This window comes from Tursiops truncatus, chromosome 5, assembly GCF_011762595.2.
Source record: "Tursiops truncatus isolate mTurTru1 chromosome 5, mTurTru1.mat.Y, whole genome shotgun sequence".
Lineage (NCBI taxonomy): Eukaryota > Metazoa > Chordata > Mammalia > Artiodactyla > Delphinidae > Tursiops > Tursiops truncatus.
The window spans coordinates 2,419,452-2,439,609 of NC_047038.1; the positions used below are offsets into that span (position 1 = coordinate 2,419,452).

At 63.7% G+C, this 20,158-nt stretch overlaps 1 protein-coding gene, 1 long non-coding RNA gene and 1 other non-coding gene across 9 annotated transcripts in view; 2 read left to right on the forward strand and 1 right to left on the reverse strand.

Annotated features, from left to right (window-relative positions):
• The window catches only part of DOK7 (docking protein 7), a 41,123-nt gene extending 21,006 nt beyond the window's left edge, over positions 1-20,117 (forward strand). For 2 of the 7 annotated variants that reach the window (XM_033856593.2, XM_033856592.2), the window contains exons 5-7: positions 2,927-3,046; positions 4,835-4,951; positions 5,774-7,308. In XM_033856593.2, the coding sequence (XP_033712484.1) occupies positions 2,927-3,046; positions 4,835-4,951; positions 5,774-6,842 (1,306 nt within the window). In that variant the 3' untranslated portion in view covers positions 6,843-7,308. Of the gene's footprint in view, positions 1-2,926; positions 3,047-4,834; positions 4,952-5,773; positions 7,309-10,256; positions 10,300-13,302; positions 13,330-13,420 lie in introns of those variants that run through there. The other 5 variants (XM_033856597.2, XM_033856596.2, XM_073804788.1 and 2 more) reach the window with 4 other exon arrangements.
• On the reverse strand, positions 1,780-13,434 carry LOC117312362 (uncharacterized). Its single transcript, XR_012331834.1, has 2 exons — positions 13,022-13,434; positions 1,780-7,283 (listed from the first exon to the last, which is right to left on the reverse strand). It is a non-coding gene; the product is annotated as an uncharacterized lncRNA (long non-coding RNA).
• On the forward strand, positions 16,834-16,906 carry TRNAG-UCC (transfer RNA glycine (anticodon UCC)). Its single transcript has one exon. It is a non-coding gene; the product is annotated as a tRNA-Gly (tRNA).
• Positions 20,118-20,158: the final 41 nt, after the last annotated feature.

The following is a 20,158-nucleotide window of genomic DNA, read 5'->3' on the forward strand; positions in this document are numbered from 1 at the left end:
GTTAGTTTCCCGTGTTATTTATTGCTGGGGGACAGACACCCCAAACTTAGTGCTGTTTCCTGGCTTGCGGTTCTGTGGGTCAGTGGTCTCCTCTGCATGGTGCACTGGGGTCAGTCGGGCAGTGGCGTTTGGTGGGTGGCCTCAGGCACGGCCTGGGGCCCTGGTGCTGGCTGTTGGCCGGGACGCCTCAGTTCTCCTCTGGGGCCTTGCCCTCCAGCAGGACAGCCGGGTTTCTCACAGGGTGGCTGGTTCCCGGAGAGCAAACGTGGGGGTCTCCAGCCCCTAAGGCCTCGGCCCCAAACCCTAAGGAGCGTCCCTCGGTTACTTCCTGTGGCGCAGACCCCGGGAGAGAGCCCGCCTCGGGGTGGAGCCTTCACGGACGTGGTTGAGAGGAGGCACGGGGGGGCGTTGTGACAGTGACCACACCGGTACAACGTGGCAAAACGGGTCCAGGCCCTAGCTTGCCTCCCCTCCCCCAAAACAGATAAGCAAACAAGAAATGCAGAGAGCCCTTCCCTGGGGAGGGGAGGGGGCCCGGCTGCCTCCACGCCCCCCTTTCCATCTACACTGAGCGCGGGGGTCTCCTGGGCACCTGGCCCTGGGTTAGACGCAGGGGACTGCGGACGACTCAGAAGTGGTCCTGCCTCAAGGTGCTGGGCCTGGCGGCCGGGACAGCGTCAGACCCGGGAGGTAAAAGGTCGGGGGGTCTGCCCCAGAGGAGGTGTCCCCTGAAAGCATCACCGGGTGAACCGTCAGGGGTCAGGGGTCAGGAAAGGCCATGTCACCCGAGCAGTCTCAGCAGGCGAAGGGGTGTTACGGGTGGCTGCGGGGAGTCGTGGAGGGGGACGGCCGCGCCAGGGGAGGTGTGTCAGGCGGGCCGGGCACACCTGGGGAGCTTGTTGTCCCCAGAGCCTGGGGTGGGGAGGGGAGCCACGGGGCAGCGGGAGGTCGCCGCTGGTCCGGGAGGCCTCGTCCCTTGGTCGTGAGGCTCAGGCTCGGGAGCTCGCAGACTCCCGTGGAATGCCGCCGGCCCCGCTCCCCGTCATGTGGTTTTTTATAGTCGGGGGACTGACTGTGCCGAGGCCTCTGCCAGCTGACCGTAAGCTCCGGATTAGAGGCCTGGCCCCGGGGAGCGGGGGTGGCCGGGACGGGGCCTCCTCCCCGCCCGCCCGCCATCGGCCAAGGTCCCGGGACCATCCCCCAACCCAGCCCCTCTGGGCAGCGAGCCTCTGGGGCCCCCGGGGGCCCCCAGGGTGGGCCTGGCTCTGCGTCTGCTCAGACACTCCGTGGTGCCAGGACGTGGCCCCTCTCTGGGCGTCCGCTTTCTCACCTCTCGAGCGGGCGTGTCACCGGTTTGGGCCCTGGTGGCCGCCCAGGGGCACGGCGGCCTCACCACGTGTGGGACTGGCCCGGGTCCCTGGGATTCGGTGCCAGTGAGCGTGACCGGGACAGTTTCAGTGCGCCGCTTCCCCGTCTGCCCCGGGCACCCTCCTTCCAGAGGGAGCAGGCCTTTCTTTGGGCAGAGGGAGGAGGGCGAGGCACCGAGGGATTCCTGTGTGGTGACGCCACGCCGGGCGTCCAGCCCCGGTGACCCGGTGCCCCATTCACTCGGCCGCGGGACTTCATTGACGCTGGCGGGGCTCCGGCCCAGCGCAGGGCCCTGCGGCCGCTCTGCGCCCTGGCGTCTTGCAGACCCACGTGCCCCCTCCAGCCGAGCCCCCTGGGCTGGGATCCCAGCCGGGCCTCCCCTCTGTCAACGGAAGTAATCAATAAACCATCAATAATAAGAAAAGAGTTTTATTGGAGCCAAACTGAGGACGGGCCCGGAAACCTGCTTCCCAGATGACTCCGGAAAAGCAGGGTTTTCAGCACAGCTTTATATCTTGTCAGAACAAAGACCATCAAAGAAGTCAGGGTGACGTTTCTTCAAGGTTTCAAAAAATAATAAAAATAAAAAAACAGACCAGCGCGTACACAGAGAGTCAGCGTGGCCTTGGCACCTGGGAGGGGGGCTTAGCATCGAAGGAGGAGGGGCATTTATTTAATCTTTATGTTTAACGTGGACAGTCTTTACTGCGGGTCGACGTGCCCTTTTCTCTAATAATTAAGGCAGATGTACCATTTGATAGACCACAAGTCGGCTATTTTAGTTAGCATCAAATTCAAGTGAACTCGTGTATAAGCCACGATGACTTTCCCGTATCTCAGCATGTAAGCGCGTCTTTTAAAATCACCTCTGTGGGTGGGAGCCCCGAGGCTGGATCTCAGCCCTGCAACTGCGCGCCAGGGGCTCCAGTGCCCCCCCCCACAGAAGACGAGCCCGGGAAGAGGGGAGGGGCTTTGAGGTGGGCCAGGCTGCTTCGTCTGCAGGGCAGGAGCCACCGCCTGTATCTTGCCAGCTTCCGCTCACCACAGCCCGGGTGAGGAAACCAGGTCTCGCAGCCGCCCTCCTGGAAGTGCACCCGCCGCCCACCCCTCAAAGGAGCGTGGGCCAGAGGGAGGGGCTGCTGGGCTCTCCACACAGCCGGGACGCCCTCCTCGGCCCACTCTGTGACCCCCATCCTCCAGAAGTCGCCCCAGCTCCTCTTACCAGCCTGGGAGACGAGAGATGGCTGACGGCTTGGGGCCAGCGGGCAGGACGCCCTCTCCCACCTTGCTGAGGCCGTGCAGACCGGACTCAGGCCGGGATGGTGTCCTCAGGCCTGGGAGAGCCAGCGTGTGGCCTGAGCCGCCTGCATGGCTCACGTCACCACAGTGCCGTGGGGACATCGCCGCGGTGCTCGGGGCGGGGGGGGGGGGGTGTCTCACGGGTTGGCTCAGGCCTCTGTGGGCAGTCCCCGCGCAGCGGCCCTGAGCCCGCCCTGCAGGGGCCCCACCGACCCGAGCTCTGGCCAGGATGACACCGGGGTCTGTCCCCCCTCTGCAGGGGCTGGGGTCTTCTTCCTATCCTCGGCCGAGGGAGAGCAGATCAGTTTCCTGTTCGACTGCATTGTCCGTGGCATCTCCCCGACCAAGGGCCCCTTTGGGCTGCGGCCTGTTCTCCCAGGTGGGTGCCGGAGTTGGGGAGCCCGGCCTGGCGGGAGGGTCAGGTGGGCTGCTTGATCTCGGGCTCCCGGGGGCATTCGCCCTGGCACAGCCCCTCCTCCACGGGGTCTGAGCTGCTGGGACGCTCAGAGGCCGAGGCTTTCGGTTGGGACAATTACTGCAGCTGCACCAGGTGGGCCAGCAAGAGGCCCGAGCCCGGAGCCCCGAAGACCTTCTGAGCCGGCCCGTCTCCCAGACCTGGGCTGGGCCGTCGCCTGCGGTCTCTGGGGTCAAGGCTGGCTCCGTGGGAGCCAGGGTTCGGGCTGGAAGTCGCCTTGTGAGCTGGGGTCTCAGCGCATCGGGTTGGCAGGTGCCAGGGCTGCATGAGCTGGCCTGGCCTTGTCTCCCACTTCCCTGGCTGTGGCTGGGACACTGCTCTTCAAGAGTCCTGGACCAGGGATGGCGCTGGCCCGCGGAGGGCCACGCTACCTGGGCATTTCTTCCCTCGGGGAGGCCGGGGAGGCCCAAGCCCATGGCAGGGACAAAGGCTGACCTTGTCATCGCAGCTTCCTTTGACCGAGGCCCTCCAGGTGGGTGGTACCCAGGGTCACCGATACTCCCCTCGCCCCAGTGAAGCAGCGCTTGTCCCCTTGTCCAGGTGGGAGACCAAGGCCTGTGGCCGGGCAGCAGGTGGTCAGTGAGCTCACATCCGTGGCCTCCTTGCATGGGCACCATAGCCAGGTCGGGGGCAGGTGGACCTCCTAGGGAGACAGGGGCTGGCGAGGCTGGCGACGTGCCAGGTCCCCTTTCTCCCAGCGTGGGCCCCTCAGCCCCGCAACCCCCAAGCGGGCCCGGGGGGCGGGGTGGGGGGCGGGCTGGGGAGGAAGGAGGCAGTTCCTGTGACCGGAGCCTCGCCGCCCGGGCTCTGCTGGGTGGTGCGGCAGCGCCCTCTGCTGGCGGCTTACCGCATTGCAGCCGCAGGCAGTGGTGTGGGTGGCCGGGATTAGAAGGGGGCGGGCGTGGATGGGGCAGGTGTGGACAGCGGGGGTGTGGACAGCTGGGGTGTGGACGGGGCTGGTGGGTCCCTGCTCGCTGAGCCTGGCCGGTGTCGTGTTGAAAGCCTGTGATCTTTGGGGACTTTTGAGATGTGGCCTCCACTGGGTCAGCAGCCTTAACACTCTGAGATTTGGGGGTGTCTTCTCAAGCTGACCGCTGCTCGGTCAGACGCACTTGGGCACCAGAGGCAGGACCTGCCTCACATACAGTGGGGAGGGGGAGGGGGAGAAGACAGAGTTCCGGGGTCCACCCTGCCCCAAGCGCGTCCTGTGCGTTCCCACCTTGGTCCCATTGCGCGTGGTGTGCACTGTCTCTGCTCCCACGTTTTGCAGTCATGGCTGAGGTTCGGGGAGGGCAAGTGGTGGGGCTGTGAGTTCGTCCAGTGCCAGCGTCCTGCTGCCTCACCAGCAGCAGGAGGGTGTGCCAGTGTCCTGGTCCACTGCAGGGACTGTCCACTTTGGGGCACGGGACATCTGCTGGTGGTCAGGGGGGGCTGTCCTTGGGCCCAGGACACAGGATGATGGCCGGGGACCTGGACGGGGGTGGTTTGGGTACCCTGAGCTTGGTGTCTGGCAGCTGGGGTGCTGGCGTGGGGAGGAGCTGGGGCTCCCAGGGGCTCTGTCGTGGTGCTGCGACTGGACCGAGGTCCACACAGCCCTGTCAGTGCTGGGGTAACTGTGATGTCCTGAGCAGTGGGTGGGCCGCGGGGACAGGGCTGGGGACGCCTCCTCGCTGACCGTCCCCTCTGCTGCAGACCTGAGCGCCGGGGGCCCTGCCATGGAGGAGCGCGTGGCCCAGGAGGCCCTGGAAGCCCTGCGGCTGGAGAAGCGGCTCAGCCTTCTCTCCCACTCCGGCTGGCCGGGCAGCGCAGGTAGGGCCATGGCCTGGGCCGTGAGGGGGGGCCAGTGGCCCTGGGGCCGCAGCTCTCCCTTTAAGGCAACCTCCCAGCTCCTGTTCGTTCATTCATGCCCCTCCCTCTGTGGGTCCATTCGTTCTCTCACTTGTGATGCCACACTCACTAAGCTCGGGCCTGGATGCTGGTGCCCCGTGGGTGCCGGCTGGGGGGTTGGGTTCGAATTCCTTCCCAGCCACCGGGGTGTGGCCTGGTGAGGCTGTGGCTTCACCGTCTGTGCCCACACAGAAGGCTCAGGGGTGCTGGCTGCCGGGAGCGAGGCCCCTCAGCTGCTGTGCTCCGCGGGGAGACGGACAGAAAGGGCCGGCAGGCCCTCGAGGGGACGCTGCAGCTCCCGGGGGTGGTGGGTGGGGGGCTGCACCGGGGTCTCCTGGGCCAGAGGCGGGGGAGCTCCGCGGGCCCTTTGTCCTGTGTGATTGTCGCCAGTCCCACGGGTGCAGAGTGGGGACGGCAGCCTCTCCGTCCAGGCCCCTAGAGCCGGGGGCTCAGGTGCGCAAGGGCCGCCGCCTTCCCGGAGGAAGGGCTCACGTCTGGTTCCCAGGGGGACGGCAGGGAGGGGACTGGTGTGGGCGAAGGGGCCGTCCTGGGTGACGCTGGGCGTGGAGGTCCAGGCAGGGTGTGGGTCAGCCGTCCCAGGGTGGCGACTGGAGACCGGAGAGCGCAGGCCCTCAGCAGGGCGGGGGCGTGGGGGGGCTAGACGTCAGCTCCCACCGAGGCTCCCCAGCCCACCCCGGGCAGCCCAAGCCCCACAGGAGTCTCAGCCCCCGACTCTCCGTTCAGGGGACGACCGCAGCCTGTCCAGCTCGTCGTCAGAGGCCAGCCACTCAGACGTCAGCGCCAGCAGCCGGCTCGTGCCCTGGCCAGAGCCGTCCCCGTCCTCGGCGTGCGCGTCGCCGGAGGGTCTCGGGCTGGCGGCCGCCCAGGCCCCCGGGGAAGCCGCAGCAGGTGCCTCGAGGCCACCCCCCAGGCCGCTGCGGCCACGGCAGCTGCAGGAGGTCGGCCGCCAGAGCTCCTCGGACAGCGGCATCGCCACGGGCAGCCACTCCTCCTACTCGGGCAGCTTCTCGTCCTTCGCAGGCAGCAGCCTGGACGTGTGGCGCGGGGCCGAGGAGCTGGGCTCTCTGCTCAGCCTGCCGGGAGGCGTGGTGCCCGAGCCCGGCCTGTGCGCCTGCGCCCCCGGGGCGGCCGAGTACCAGGTGCCCTCCGCGCCGCGGCCCCACTACGACACGCCCCGCAGCCTGCGCCAGGCGGCCCGGGACCAGCCCCCCGCCACACAGGGCAGCGCCAGCGACGGAGCCGCCGGGGACTCGGGCGGCCGGCTGGCGGCGGGGTGTCCCTCCGGCTGGCTGGGCGAGCGACGGCGGGGACAGGCGACAGAGGCCCCGTCGGGGCCGGGCGAGCCCTGGGAAGCGGGCGCCCCCCACGCGGGGCCCCCTCCGGCTCTCTTTTCCACGTGTCCCGTCTGCGGAGGACTGAAGGTAAATGCGCCTCCCTGAGGGCGGCGGCTGCGGGTGGGCGGTGCCCTCGTGGGGCTGCCCTCGTGCCGTGGGGCGGCCTGGGGGCCTGGGGGTCCAGCCTGCAGGGAGGGCCGCAGCTGGGAGTGCGTTGTGGAAGGTGGGGGGCCGGGTCCGGGGCAGAGCCCAAGGACCAGGTGCCCAAATCAAACAGGAGCCTGAGACTAACCTCCCTGCGCGTTGCGTTGTGTCCGAGGGGCTTCACCTGCTTGCGCGCACAGGTGGTCTGTCCTTTGGGGGGTTTGCTGAGGCCCAGGAGGCCCCGGGGACTGCTGGGGGTCTGGCTCTCGGGACCCCGGGACCCCGACGCCTCACTCCCAGCCGCCATTTTCTGAACCTGCGCGCTCCAGGGGGAGGGGCGGGCGGGGAAGGGCAGGGTCGGGGTCACTTGCCGGGCGCCCCCCTCCGCCCTGCTAGCTGAGCCAGGGGCTGGTGGTCAGGACCAGAGGACGCGGGGCTCGGGCTGGCGTTCGCATTCAGGGGCCCCAGGCACTGCCGGTGGGCCGCCTGCGGGCGTCGCGCTTCCTCCACGCCCTCCGCGGTCGGCTCGGCCTGCTCTCCTGCATGGATTTTGGCTGCGTGGCCTGGTTTGTCCGTTCGCGCTACGATTCCAGACGCCCGCGTGGAAGGCGAGGCCCGTGTCCGTCCGATCTGGGCTCCGGCCGGCTGCGCCCCGCACACAGCTCAGCTGTAACCGTTCCGCTTTGTACCTTCACTGCTGGCTGAAGCCGTCTGTTGCTCTTCACACCTGACACTGTTTGTAATACGTTCTTAGACTGGAAATAAAATTGTTTTTTCTTATCGTCTTGTTCTTTTCCATGTGGCCAGCTGTGTCCACCTCCCACCCCGGCCCTCCCAGTGGGGCCTTTAACTGTCTCTGAAATCCAGGGGCTCGGCCTCCCGTGGCCCGTGGGTCACAGAGCAGGGAGAGGCCTCGCCTGTCCGTTCAGCCTTCAGCCTGAACACGCCGGAGGCGTGAACGAGGAGAGCAGCCTCAGGCAGCACACAGGCCTCGTGCACGTGTGCACGTGTGTGTGGTGTGTGTGCCAGCGTGCGATGTGTGCATGGAGTGCTTTCATTCGCATGCATGTGTACAGTGCGTGAGACGTGCACACACGTGTGACACGCAACGTGCATGTGCGTCATGGCGTGCATGCATTTGCATGCACTTGTGTGTGGCTGTGCGCATCCTGTGTGCACGCGTGTTACATGTGTGGTGTGATCTGTGCTTGGGTGCCAGGTGTGTGCGTGTGCCCACGCACGTGTGTGGCCTGTGTGATGTGTGTGCACACGTTCGCTGGAGAGCACAATGTGGTCCTCAGTGGTCCCTTAGGCTCAGGCAGGTGGCTCCCGGTGTCCAGTGAGGGTGGACACCCTACCTCCTGGGCCAGTGAGGGTCCTGGCTCAGAGCCTGGAGCACCCTCCCCACCCCTAGTCTCCCCTATGTGGGCAGCAGAGCTCCAGGGACCCCATCAGGGTCCCCCTGCACATCCCGGGAAGCCACATCCCACCGTCACACCCACTTCACCCTGTTCACCGCCCTGTTAGAGAGCCGGGGGGCCCAGGTCCCTGTGGACGCTGAGGGCCGGGGTTCTGGCCCGGTTCCTGCGACACTGCAGTGCAGGGAAGGGCAAGCTGGGGCCCTGCCCGCTGGCTGGGCGGCCCCCAGCAACTCATTGCCCCCGTCTGGGCCTCCTCCGTAGAGAGGACAGCAGTCCGCCTGCCTGGGCCCCGAGGGGCCTGCTGAGACGTTGTATGGAAGTGCTCGGTGGCTGCCTGCCAAAGGGGCTCGACTCACTGCTACTGTCGCCTCCCCAGAGGGACCCACCAGCCTTGTCGCAAAAGAAAGAGGCTGGGAGGTGCTGGTGCTGCGGGCTGTGGGGAGCGGCCCTGGAGGCCTGGGCAGCCCGCTCCCGCCAGAGCCCTCATCTTCCAGGCCCAGCCCCGCTGCGCTCCCATGTGCCCTGCAGACGGCCCTCCCTCCACCAGAGCAGGTGGTAGCCCCGGCGGCCGAGGGACTTGCCCTCCACGTGAAGCCAGGGAGGGCTGGAGCTGGGCTTTCGGCCTTCCCCTGGCCTGTGCGGGAACCCTGGCTGTGACCTCTGGTCTCCTGGACCGAGGTCGATGGCCGGGACTTCAGGGAAGAGCCATCTGAGGGGTGTGGCGGGAGGGGTGGACCGAGGGCCGCCAGGTGAGGGCTCGGGCGCGGTCGGAGCAAGTTTCCGGAGGGGACAGGCTCTGGGCTGGAGGGGCGTGGCCAGGGCCTGGGCCCAGAGGAGGGAGGGGCCCTCCATGGGAGTGGCCACTGACCACCACAGCCCTTTGGGGAGGCGATGGGGCGGCTCAGGAGGAGGGCCTAGCCCCCTGGAGGGTGTGCCTCAGTTTCCCCTGCAGCCCAGGGCAGCCCAGAGGCACGGAGCCTCTCATCGGGTGCGGCCAGGTGCGCCGCCAGGGTAGCCCCGCGGGAAGATTTTGGCCTCATCCCCTATCTTTCCGGAGCTCACGGGGTGGGCCTCGCGCCCCTGGCTGGGAACACCTGCTTCTGCACTCCTGGGGCCACCAGCTTCACTCACCCTCCCTGGGGTGGGGTGGGCTTCTCAGGTGCCAGGAATGGCAGGGCTGGGGGCAACCAGAGAGTCGTCCTCGCCTCCCCAGGCCCCGTGCACCCACCTGCCCCCACCTGGCCCTGGCGCCCAGCGGGAGGGGACAGGAGGCGCCGCGTTTGCTCATCTCCCGCGGCACGTGGTTTCGTCCTTCGGGTCTGACGCTGTGCCCGCAGGACTCGCCGCCGGCACAGCAGGTGCCGTCTGTGGGTGGGGCTCTGAGCAGCTAGTGATGGGGCTCCTGAGGGCGGTCGGCTCTTGTCCCAGGTGTTGGAGGTCAGACACACCCTCCCCAAGTCCCCAAGCCTGCCCGGGCGCCTTTACACAAGGTGATGGGTTAGGCCAGCCCAGGTGCCCAGCAGCCTGGCAGGGACCAGGGTCGAGGTGCTGTGTCCTGAGTTTGGGCAGCCCCTTTGACCTCCCAGAGAGCGGGTCAGGCTTCTGCACCCCGATGCCAGCCCGCAGCCCCCCATGAGACCCCACTGCCGGGCTGTCCTCCTCAGAAGCGCCGGGGATGCCGGGCCCTTTCCCGTCAGGTGCCCCTGGCCCTGGCTGGCCCAGCTCCTACTGGTTTGGGGCATGGAGGCTCAGGCAGCAGTGAACGTGCCGGCAGTGGGCACCGTCCCTCCCTCCCAGTCTGCCGGCAGACACTGCCCCCAGCTCTGAAGCCCCTGAACCCCTTTCCTTCTCGGAGTCTTTCTGTGCCTCCAATCAGGCACCTCCAAGTGGCCACCCTGCGGTCTGGGGGCCTTGACCCATCTCACGGGGCCCCCAGGAGTGGCTCAGCCGGGATGCCCTGCTTAGAGCAGGCCGGCAGTGCCCGGGGCCGGGGGTGACGTGACAGCCCTCGTGCATCTCACGGCTACAAACCCTGCCGCACAGCTGGCAGCGTGACACACGGCCACCAACACTGACGAGAGCAGCCAGGCCACATGTGTTCTGGAGGCCCGAGCTGCTGATGCCTCACCCCAGATGGGTTTGTGGGTGTCAGGGTGGGCAGGGACCCCTGGAGAGGAGTCGGGCCCCTGGCTGGTCTCCCTGGCGGGTGGCCCTTTGGGACTCCTGGGTAGCATCCTGGCTCTTGGGCTGGGTGCCGGGTGAGCGGGAGCCGGATGGACAGACTGACATGTGTTCTCCTTGGTCTAGGGAGCTGCTGCCTCACCCGCTGGGCTCCCGGGGATGCACTCAGGTAGGCCTTGGCTTTGGCACGCCTCGGGACGAGGGACGTGGGGTCACAGTGGCCGCAGTCACAGCCCAGCCAGAAAGTCTGTGCCAGACAAGACAGCGGGGGGTCAGCGGGAGGAGGGTGCAGCGGGGAGGGGGTGACAGTGGGCGGCAGGGCGGCAGTGTGCAGCCGGGGTGAGCCCCGGCTGGGGTGCGATGGTGCCAGGCAGCGAGTTGAGGACAAGGTGGCCAGCCTGCCCGGGACGGTGCGTGGTCAGAGCGGGCAGGGTCAGCTCTGGCCTGGAGCTGCAGCCTTTAAGAGGGAGGCTCGTCCTCCAGGTGACAGAGAACAGAGGTGACGATGCTCTGGGGACCCAGGAGCAGGCAGGGGCGTTGGTGACCTTGGTGGGAGGAAGCCCAGGCAGGGAGCCAGGGCGAGACATGGGGTCCCCTTGGAGAAGCCCCGTTAAGAGGTGACGGCTGGGCAGATGCTGGCTCTGACCCAGGGGAAGGCCTGGGAATCCGGGAGAGGCTGCAAGTCGGGGGAGGTTGGCCTCGGGTGGCGTGGCTGGAGGTCGGGGGTGTGCTCTGTGCCTCATTTTCTCAGTGGAGTAGAGGCCACCTCCAGCCTGGGGCGGGATCTTTTTATTTCCTCTTCAGAGGAGCATGGTGCCTGTTTGGGGCTAGACCCTGTGGGCCAAGCAAGGCCCAGGCCCGTCCAGAGTGGAGGGCGCAGGAGGGGAAGGGCAAGGCCACGGGCATGCAGGGTCAGACAGTGGCCACAGGAAAGCCCCATGCCGGCCAGCCTAGGGTTCCCTGGGTCAGGATGGGGCCCTGAGGACCACTCCCTGATGACGCTGGGCAGTGGGCAGCCTTCCCAGATGGTCCCGGATGCCTCCTGCCTGCTGTCCACCCCCCCGCTCCCCCTTTTACCCAGACAGAGTGCGTGTTCCAGGGGACAGGCAGGGGATAGGTGTCAGGATCTACTGGAGGAAAGGAACCTTTCCTCTGGGGTGGGGGGCCTGGGGGAGGAGGGGGCCCTGGGTCTGGTGGAAGCAGAGATGAATCAGACCCAGGACAGCGTGGCCAGAGAGCGGTGATGGGTGAGACACCCAGTGTGGTCGGGCCGGGTCTGCTGTGTGGCCAGGGAGAGGTCAGGACAGACCCACCCGATCTCTGCTTGGCCCAGAGAGTATTTGAGACAGCTCCCGAGATGCTGGCTCAGTCTGAAGGATCAGGGAGGGAGATGGGAGGTAAAGGGGAGCCTGGGGGAGCCAGGGCTGGGGGGCAGCCACCAGAGGGGCGCCCCTGCCCCCGCAGACGCTGCTAGAGACCAAGGCGGGATGGCAGCCTTCCTGTGCTGCCTGGTGTGACCCTGGAGATGCTGGGCTGCCCCAAACCCTCCACCCACTCTCCTGCTTCCACTGTGGAAAATGCGGATCCAGCCCTAAAACTAGCTGCTGAGCCACGGGGAGCTTGTCCACGTGACCTCAGGTCAAGCCACAGCCCTCCTTTCAGCTTTCAGGAGGCTGGGCCTCCTTCCTAGACGCCCCTCAGACCCCGTCTCAGCCCCTGATGGGCTCTCCCAGCTTCAATCAGGCCTTCCCGCTCCCCGCTCCCCAGCTTCACCCCTCAGCGTGTGCCCCCTTCTCCAGGCAGCCTGCCCAGATTTCCCCTGGACCCCCGGTCTAGGTGCCTCCCTGGGCGCCTCTGCCTGTCATCTCGGGTTACACGGGAGAGGGTCTGTGTCCAACAGAAGCCTTCCTCCTTCCCTCCCTGTCGCCGCAGGTCAGCCCCGGGTACAGCCCGCTCTGGCTGCCGTCCCCACCCCCAGCTTTGGCCGTTCCCACCAGGCTGGCTGACTTGGGAACACAGGGTCTCTCTGGCCTCAGTCTCCCTGCTGAGCAAGGAGGACGCCCTCTGGCCTTGCTGGGGAGGTAAGGGATGAGGTGGCAGGCTTCAGTGCAGGTGCGGGCCTCCAGAAGGTGGTGCCCGCAGTGGTGCCCGGTGCCAGTACGTGGCAGCGAGTGGGGTGGCGTCTGCCCACTGAAGCCCCTTGGGCTGGTTGGCGCTCCAGTGCCCGGTGCCGGCAGAGCCAGGACCCTCCCGGGCTCAGCTCCCCCGGACCTGTGGGCAGGTGGCCAGAGACAGGCTGTCCTGTGGGAGCTTCAACCCCCCACCTGATCCCACCCCCCTCCTGACTCCCCCCTCCCGGAATCCCACTCCCCCCAGATCCCACCCCCACCAGAATCCCGGCCCCTGAATCCCTTGGGGCCGGGAGCTGGCCAGGTGGATTTGCGCGAGTCCCTAGGCCTGGCTGTGTCGCGAGATGGGGCCCTCAGGGAGGAGGGAGGACCTGGGCTCCTGCCCTCTGGGATGGCTCTGGCTCACCACCCGCTGTGGTTCGGCTGCCGGTGAGTGGCCAGGCAGGGTCGTGAGCCTGGTCTCCTGCAGCCACCCCGGGGCCCAACAGGCAGAGCTCTTGGGCAGGTGGGGGAAAGGTGGATCGGGTGTGCAGCCAGGCACTCTGGGTCCCCCCCCGCCCCCCACGCTCCTGTCGCACCTGCCCGGAGCCCCGTTGGCGTTTGCTGAGTGAAACCATCGACTTCTAGGAAATGGGGGAGGCAGGGGGCAGTTTCTTGGATGGGGGAGGGGACTTGAAGTGCCTGGGGCCACCCTGGAGGAGGTGTCACAGTGGATGGAAGTGTGGGCCTGCGCTCAGGGAACGATGCTCTGTGGGGACTCACCGGTCCAAAGAGGGTCCCTGAAGCAGATGGGGTGAGCCGGGAGGACAGCCGAGGGCGGGGGGCATCCTGCCTGGGAGGGGCAGGGCACCTGGAAGCCAAGGAGGAAGTGGCCGGGAGGGATGTTTGAGGGTGGGCGGCCAGGGGCTGAAGATGGACGTGTGTCCAGCGGGCCATAGGGGGCATCCCTGGTCAGCCCGTTGTGGGGGGCAGGGGCACCCCGGTCAGGGAGGGACGTGGGTGGGGTGGGAAAAGATGGCCAGGAAAACGGGGGAGTCGGGGAGGCTCCCCAGGCCCTGGAGAGGAGGAGAGCGGGACACTTGAGGGGTGGGCAGTGGGGAGCTCTTTCCCGAACAGTCTAGGGGGTCAGCTCAGCCTCGGCCACCGCCTGGGGACTCACAGCCCCTCTCCCCGCAGGACCCGAGAGGCCGTGCAGTGAGGCGCCCACATATGTGAACGTCCCCGCCAGCCCTTCCCCCCCAAGGCAGCTGCACTACTCGGGCCTGCAGCTCCAGGAGGGCGGCGCGGGCATCCGAGGTGGGTCCACAGGGGCCTTGAGCCCCGGGCGCATCGGCCCTGGGCCAGGGGCTCGCGGGCACCCCCTCACAGCCCCGAAGCCGGCGCTCAGGCCCTGGCCGGAGCGCGGGGTGGGTGCGCCCCCGCCGGCTCACCTGGGGCTGCTCGCAGGGGCCGGTGCTTCCCGCTACGCGCAGATCGACATCTTGGCCACAGAGGCGGCGCACAGGGCGGGGGCCCGGCACGCGCAGGCCCGGGAGGAGAGGCTGCCGGCGCTGGAGCAGAGGCGGAAGGGGACCCCGCGGTGAGGCGGCCGGACTGCGACGCGACCCGTCGGCTCGAGGGAGCGGCCCCGCGGCACCTCTGCTGCGTCCCGGCGCTCAGGCTCCGAGCCGAGGGTGGGCGCGCTGCCCGGGCCCGGGGCGGGGGTGGGGGCGGGTGGACGGCTCCGGGGCGCTCCTCTGACGCCTGCTCTGGTCCCCAGGCCGGCGGGAGGTGCCGCCTGGACAGGTGTCGGGCGGCTCCAGGTGGACCTGAGGCGGCGTCTGGCGAGCAGTCTCCGGTTCTGGGATGCGACCTGCCCGCGCCTTCCCTGGAGGCGGCGGCCCGGTGACGACGATGTGTCCCAGCCAAACGCATGTCCCCAACCACGGGGGACCCGGCCAGGCCCCACCACGTGGCGCCCTCTGCAGGGCCCCCGCCGTCCCCTCTGGGTCACTGCTGCCCTGCGCCTGGATGGCATGGCGCTCGCGCGCTCAGCTGACTGCCCGCTTCTCGGGACCCATTTAGTTAGTTCTGTAAATGGTTTAAAATCACTCGTGTTCCACTGTCGACCGGCCAGTTATTTCCTGAGGGTGAGGCCTCGTGCCACGTGCCTCTGGACACACGGAGGGACTCCTGGTGGCTGGGTGGGGCTCTCCCTGTGGCCTTGGGGGGTCCAGGGCTCAGCGGGCCGGTGGGCTGGTTCCCCCTCCACTGGCCAATGGGAGTCCGGATGGTGGGAAGTTCCTGGAGTTGGCGGTGGGCTTCCTGTCCTCCTCGCCAAGCCGGGCTGTCCCACCCGGGCCTCAGAGATGAGATGGGGCCCTGCTCTGCCTGGTGGGGATCCTGACCAGGGCCCACGCAGACCCATCCCTCCCTGCCTCCTGCCGCGATCCCAGCCCGGACCCAGCGAGCCGTGGTTAGCCTGCCCGTGGGGAGCCCAAGCGGCTGCACCCCACACCTCCTCCTCCTGGCGGCGGGTCCCTCAGGCCAGTGGGGCCAGAACTTCAGTCCCCCTCCCCTGCCGAGCCTGTGGCGGCAAAGTGCGTCGTGGGCTGCGAAGGCCCCGGGGTGCTCAACAAACAGGTCTGGTTTCCACACGCCCTGGATGGGACTCCAGGGTAGCAGGCTTCACTTTTAAGGCACAAGTGGGGGCAAAGCGTGGCCAGTGCACCCCAGTCCGGGGCTTCAGCTGTGTCAGGGTTCCCTCGGGTGGGAGGGGGGCCGACCTCCATGCCCTGGGCAGGCTGCACGCGCCTGCTCGGGGACAGGCAACTGGGGGTCCCGGGCCTTACCAGTGACCTTGAGTGGCTGGCGTCTGGGGGCTCCCGTTTTCCAAACGAGATGAGCCTGCTGAGCTTCCGTGAGGCTAACACAGGGCCATGGATGCGTGGGGCATCGAGGAAGGGTCTCCGCACCCCCTCCGGCGCTGTGGGTGGCCGAGGGGTCTCCTGGGCAGCGTGCACCTGCAGCAACACGGTCACGGGAGGCAGAGCCGTTCCCTGCGGGGTCAGCCGGGCCTGGCCAAGGGCGCCACGAGAGGGGCGGTCGGGGAGCCGGGAGTCTGTGCAGGGGCCACGGGGCACGAATGCCAAGGGCAGGGGTTTGTCCTGACGTACGATGGCTGCCCTCCGGCCAGCGAGGCTCAGGGGCGCTAGGGCTAAGCCAGCTAGGGCGGCCACACAGGGCCAAGTGGGGACCAGACAACTGCCTGCCCTTCCTCCAGAGCTGCGAGGGGCGGCTAGCCAGCACTTGGTGGCCAAGTCCAGCAGGGTCACCTCGGCAAAGCTGTCACAGCCACCAGGGCTGAGGCCCACGGGCCACTGTGTGGTCGTGGGAGGAGGTCTCAGGGACCCTGGACCCCAACTCAAGTCTGGGAAGGGCTCCCCACCTTTGCTGAGAGGGAAGGGGCATCCTTGGCCCAGCACCCCTGCAGTGACACCCTCATCACTGCCCTTCCCACTCCCCTCATGTCCTGTCATGCCCTGTGCCCTCAGGTCCCCAGGCTGGACCCTCCTCAGGCTAGACTGTGCAGGGCGCTGGACACAGATCCGGCAGAGAGGTGCCCTGGAGGCTGGGGGGCCTCCAGTGCTGTGCTGGGTTTAGCGTCCTAATTCTGGAATATCAGTGTCAGACACAACACCTTATTATTGTTTTGTTGAGGTTTAATTGACAAATTATATGAGTTTTAGGTGGACAGCGTAACGATTCTGTATTTGTATATATTGTGAAATGGTCGCCACAGTAAGTCTACTTAACATCCAGCACCTCACAGAGTCACGGAATGTGACGAGAACTCTGAAGACCAACTTCCCGTCAGCTGTCAGTACACACTACAGCATTGTTAACTAGAGCTGCCGTGTCGTACATTACATCCTGTGACTTAGTTTATAATCGGAAGTTCGTGCCTTTTGACCCCCTTCGTCGCGTCATCCACTCCCTGCCTTCCGCCTCTGGCAACCACACATCTGATCTCTGTATCAGTTCAGTTTTTTTTTTTTTTTTAAAGGTTCCACATACATGTGAGATCATATATTCATCTTTCTGCCTGTCTTCCTTCACTTAGCACAATGCCCTCTAGGGGCACCCATGTTGTCACAGATGGCAGGGCTCCGTCTTTTTAATGGCTGAGTAACATTCCGTTGTATGTTTGTACCACATCTTCTATCCATTCATCCACGGATGGGCGCTTCAGTTGCTTCTGTATCTTGGCAGTTGTAGATAATGCTGGGATGAACACAGGGGTGCAGATATCTTTCTGAGTTAGTGTTTTCATTTCCTTCAGATAAATACCCAGAAGTGGAACTGCTGGATCATATGGTAGTTCTATTTTTAATTTTTTGAGGAATCTCCACAGTTTTCCACAGAGGCTGCAGCCATTTACATTCCCACCAACAGTGCACAAGGGTTCCCTTTCTCCACATCCTAGTCGACATTCGTTATCTGTTGTCTTTTGGATAATAGTCATTCTAATATGTGAGGTGATGTCTCTCTGTGATCTTGATTTGCATTTCCCTAATGATTAGTGACGATGGAATTCCCTGGTGGTCCAGTGGTTAGGACTCTGCGCTTCCACTGCAGGGGGCACGGGTTCAATCCCCGGTCAGGGAACTAAGATCCCGCGTGCCTCAGGGCGTGACCAAAAATAGGAAAACCAACAAAAAACAAAACTTAATGATTAGTGATGTTGGGCACCTTTTCATGTATCTGTGGGCCATTTGTGTGTCTTTTTTGGGAAAATGTCTATTCAGGTCTTCTGCCCACTTGTAACTGGATTGTTTGCTTTTTACTGAGTTATATGCGTTCTTTATATATTTTAGATATTAACTCCTTATCGGATATGTGGTTCACAGATATTTTCTCCCATTCCGTAGGTTCCCTTTTCATCTTGTTGATGGTCTCCTTTGCTGTGCAGAAGCTTTTTAGTTTGATGTAGTTCCACTTATTTATTTTTGCTTTGGTTGCCTTTGCTTTTGGTGTCAGATCCAAAAAATCATTGCCGAGACCAATGCCAGGGAGCTTACTGTTTTCTTTTAGGAGTTTTATGGTTTCAAGTCTTAACGTTTTTTAATCCATTTTGAGCTAAATTTTGTACATGGTGTAAGATAGTGGTCCAGTTTTCCCAACACCATTTATTGAAGAGACTGTCCTTTCCCCATTGTATATTCTTGGCTCCTCTGTTGTAAATTAACTGACCACATAAGTGTGGGTTTATTTCCGGTCTATTCTGTTCCATTGATCTACGTGTCTGTTTTATGCCAATACCATATTGTTTTGATTACTAGAGGCTTGTAATATAGTTTGAAATCACAGAGCATGAAGCCTTCAGCTTTGTCTTTCTCAAGATTGACTTGGCAATTTGGGGTCTTTTGTGGTTCCATAAAGAGTTTAGGATTGTTTGTTCTGTTTCTGTGAAAAATGTCATTGGAATTTTTAGAGGACTGCACTGAATCTATAGATTGCTTTGGGTAGTATGGGCATTTAAACAATATTAATTCTTCCAGTCCATGAGCATGGAATATCTTTCCATTTATTTGTGTCTTCCTCAGTTTCTTTCATCAATGTCTTACAGTTTTCAGTGTACAGGACTTTCACCTCCTTGGTTAAACTTATTCCTAGGTATTTTATTCTCTTTGAATTATTCTCTTTGAATTATTTCAATTATAAATGGGACCGTTTTCTTCATTTCTCTTTCTGGTAGTTTACTTTCACTGTATATAGAAACACAACAGATTTCTGTATATTAATTTTGTACCCTGCAGCTTTACTGAATTCGTTTATCAGTTCTAACAGTTTTTGGATGTAGTCTTTAGTTTTTTTCTATGTATAATTTCATGTCATCTGCAAGAAGTGAGTTTTACTTCTTCCTTTCCAATTTGGATGCCTTTTCTTTCTTTTTGTTGCCGAATTGCTGTGGCTAGGACTGCCAATACCATGTTGAATAGAAGTGGTGAGAGCGGGTATCCTTGTCTTGTTCCTGATTTTAGAGCAAAAGCTTTCAGCTTTTGATGTTAGCTGTGGGCTTTATTATGTTGAGGACACCTAACTGCCCATCAACAGGGACCTCGTTAAAGCACCTGAGGGAAACCCAGGGGAGGAAAGCAAGGTGCTTGGGAGGCAGCAGCTCCACCCCCACCCACGAATGTTCACCACAGTCATTTCTAACTGATGTTACGTACAAAACTGGAAACAACTCAAGTGTTCAACAGCAGAACGGAGTAAAATCAAAGTGTGATACGCCCCATAACAGAATACTACGTAGCAGCGAAAAGGAACAAATTCCTGCTCGACATTGTTGAATCTCACCAGCACATCTACTGGAAGCCAGACCACACACACACACACACACACACACACACACACACACACACACCCCGACAGACACAGACACCCCCCCCTCCACTATAACTGCATGTTTATGAAGCTTGAACAGGGAAATCCAACCTTACTAAGAGTGGTTTCTTAGTCCACTGGACCACTGTAACAGAAAACCATAGCCTGGGCGTAAACAGCATCCGGTCACTTTCAGTTCTGGAGTTCAGAGCCCAGGGTCATGCCGTGGAGGCTTGGTGTCTGGCAGGGCCAGCTTCTTGGTTCTCTGTGTCCTCACAGTGGGAGGGGGCGAGGGAGCTCTGGGGTCTCTGATCCTGTTCACAAGAACCCCAATCTCATGACCTAATCACCTCCCAAAGGTCCCACCTCCTGGTACCATCACCTCGGGGATTAGGTTCCAACATACAGCTTTGGGAACATGTGCAGGGGGTTAGCTCTAGGAAAGCGGAGTGCTGGGGAAGGGGGTCCTGGGGAGCCCGGGGCCCTGCACTTCTTGAGCAGGGGTGGGGCCCCAGCACTTGTGGGAGAGCTCACTGAGCCACAGGCATGTCTGTGCCCTCACGCAAACACCCTTTACTTCAAAGTGATCGTCTAGAAGCTACGACTGAACAGTGCTGCCACTGCCCCTGAATCGGGGGGCTTCCGCCTCACCCGTCTCCTCCAGGGCCAGAGCGAGGACAAACCACAGTGAAGGCCCCTCCGTTTCCCCTGCACACGTCTGAAGCCAGGAGTTGCCTCTAGGCTGTCAGCTCCACCCCATTCGATTCCACGTCCTGGGCCAACTTTGCACCGCCCCCCAGCGTGAGCCTGGCTGGGCCATGCGTGCACATGGGGGACCCAGTGCCCGAGTGCGTGGCTGTGAGCTCTGAGTTCCCAGAAGCAGCCTGGAAGCCCGGCACCGAGTCCTCCCTTGGGCCCGACAGGTGTCTCAGTGCATTTGCCCCAGCCCTGCCCGAAGCCTGGCCGGGGCTGAGGGACACAACAGCCGGTTGGGCCGGTGGCAGGCATGACATGAAGGCCCAGGTTAGGGTTCCCTCCTGTGCTGGACAGGCCTGGCGCCGGGCCAAGCGACCCACGGAGGAACGAGGCTGCACCCGAGCTGCCTGTCACGGGGCCACCTCCCCACTCGTGTTCATGGTGCCCTGACAGGCCTGGCAGGCTACCCTGGGCTTTTCTTGTAAGCACAGCTAACGGGTGTCTGCACGTGGCAGGTCCCAGTGCTGAAGCCGAGATCAGACGTGGCCAAGACGGGAACACAGCACCCGGGGGACCCTCTTGGAACCATGCGTGCTGTGGACCTGACCCTGAGCTGGTCCCTCTCGCCGCACGTGGAGCCCTGTGGGCCGTCGGGCTCTTGCCAACCCTGACCTGCAGGGCCAGGAGCTCAGGTCAGAGGCCAGGGCACCATCCCCTCTGCCCTGCCGTCTCTACCCCATAACTCAGCGCCAGACCAGGGAGAGCCCAGCCAGCCCACCAGCCCCTCCTCCATCTCATGCCACAGAGGTGGGGGGGGGAAGGGGTGGGAGAAGG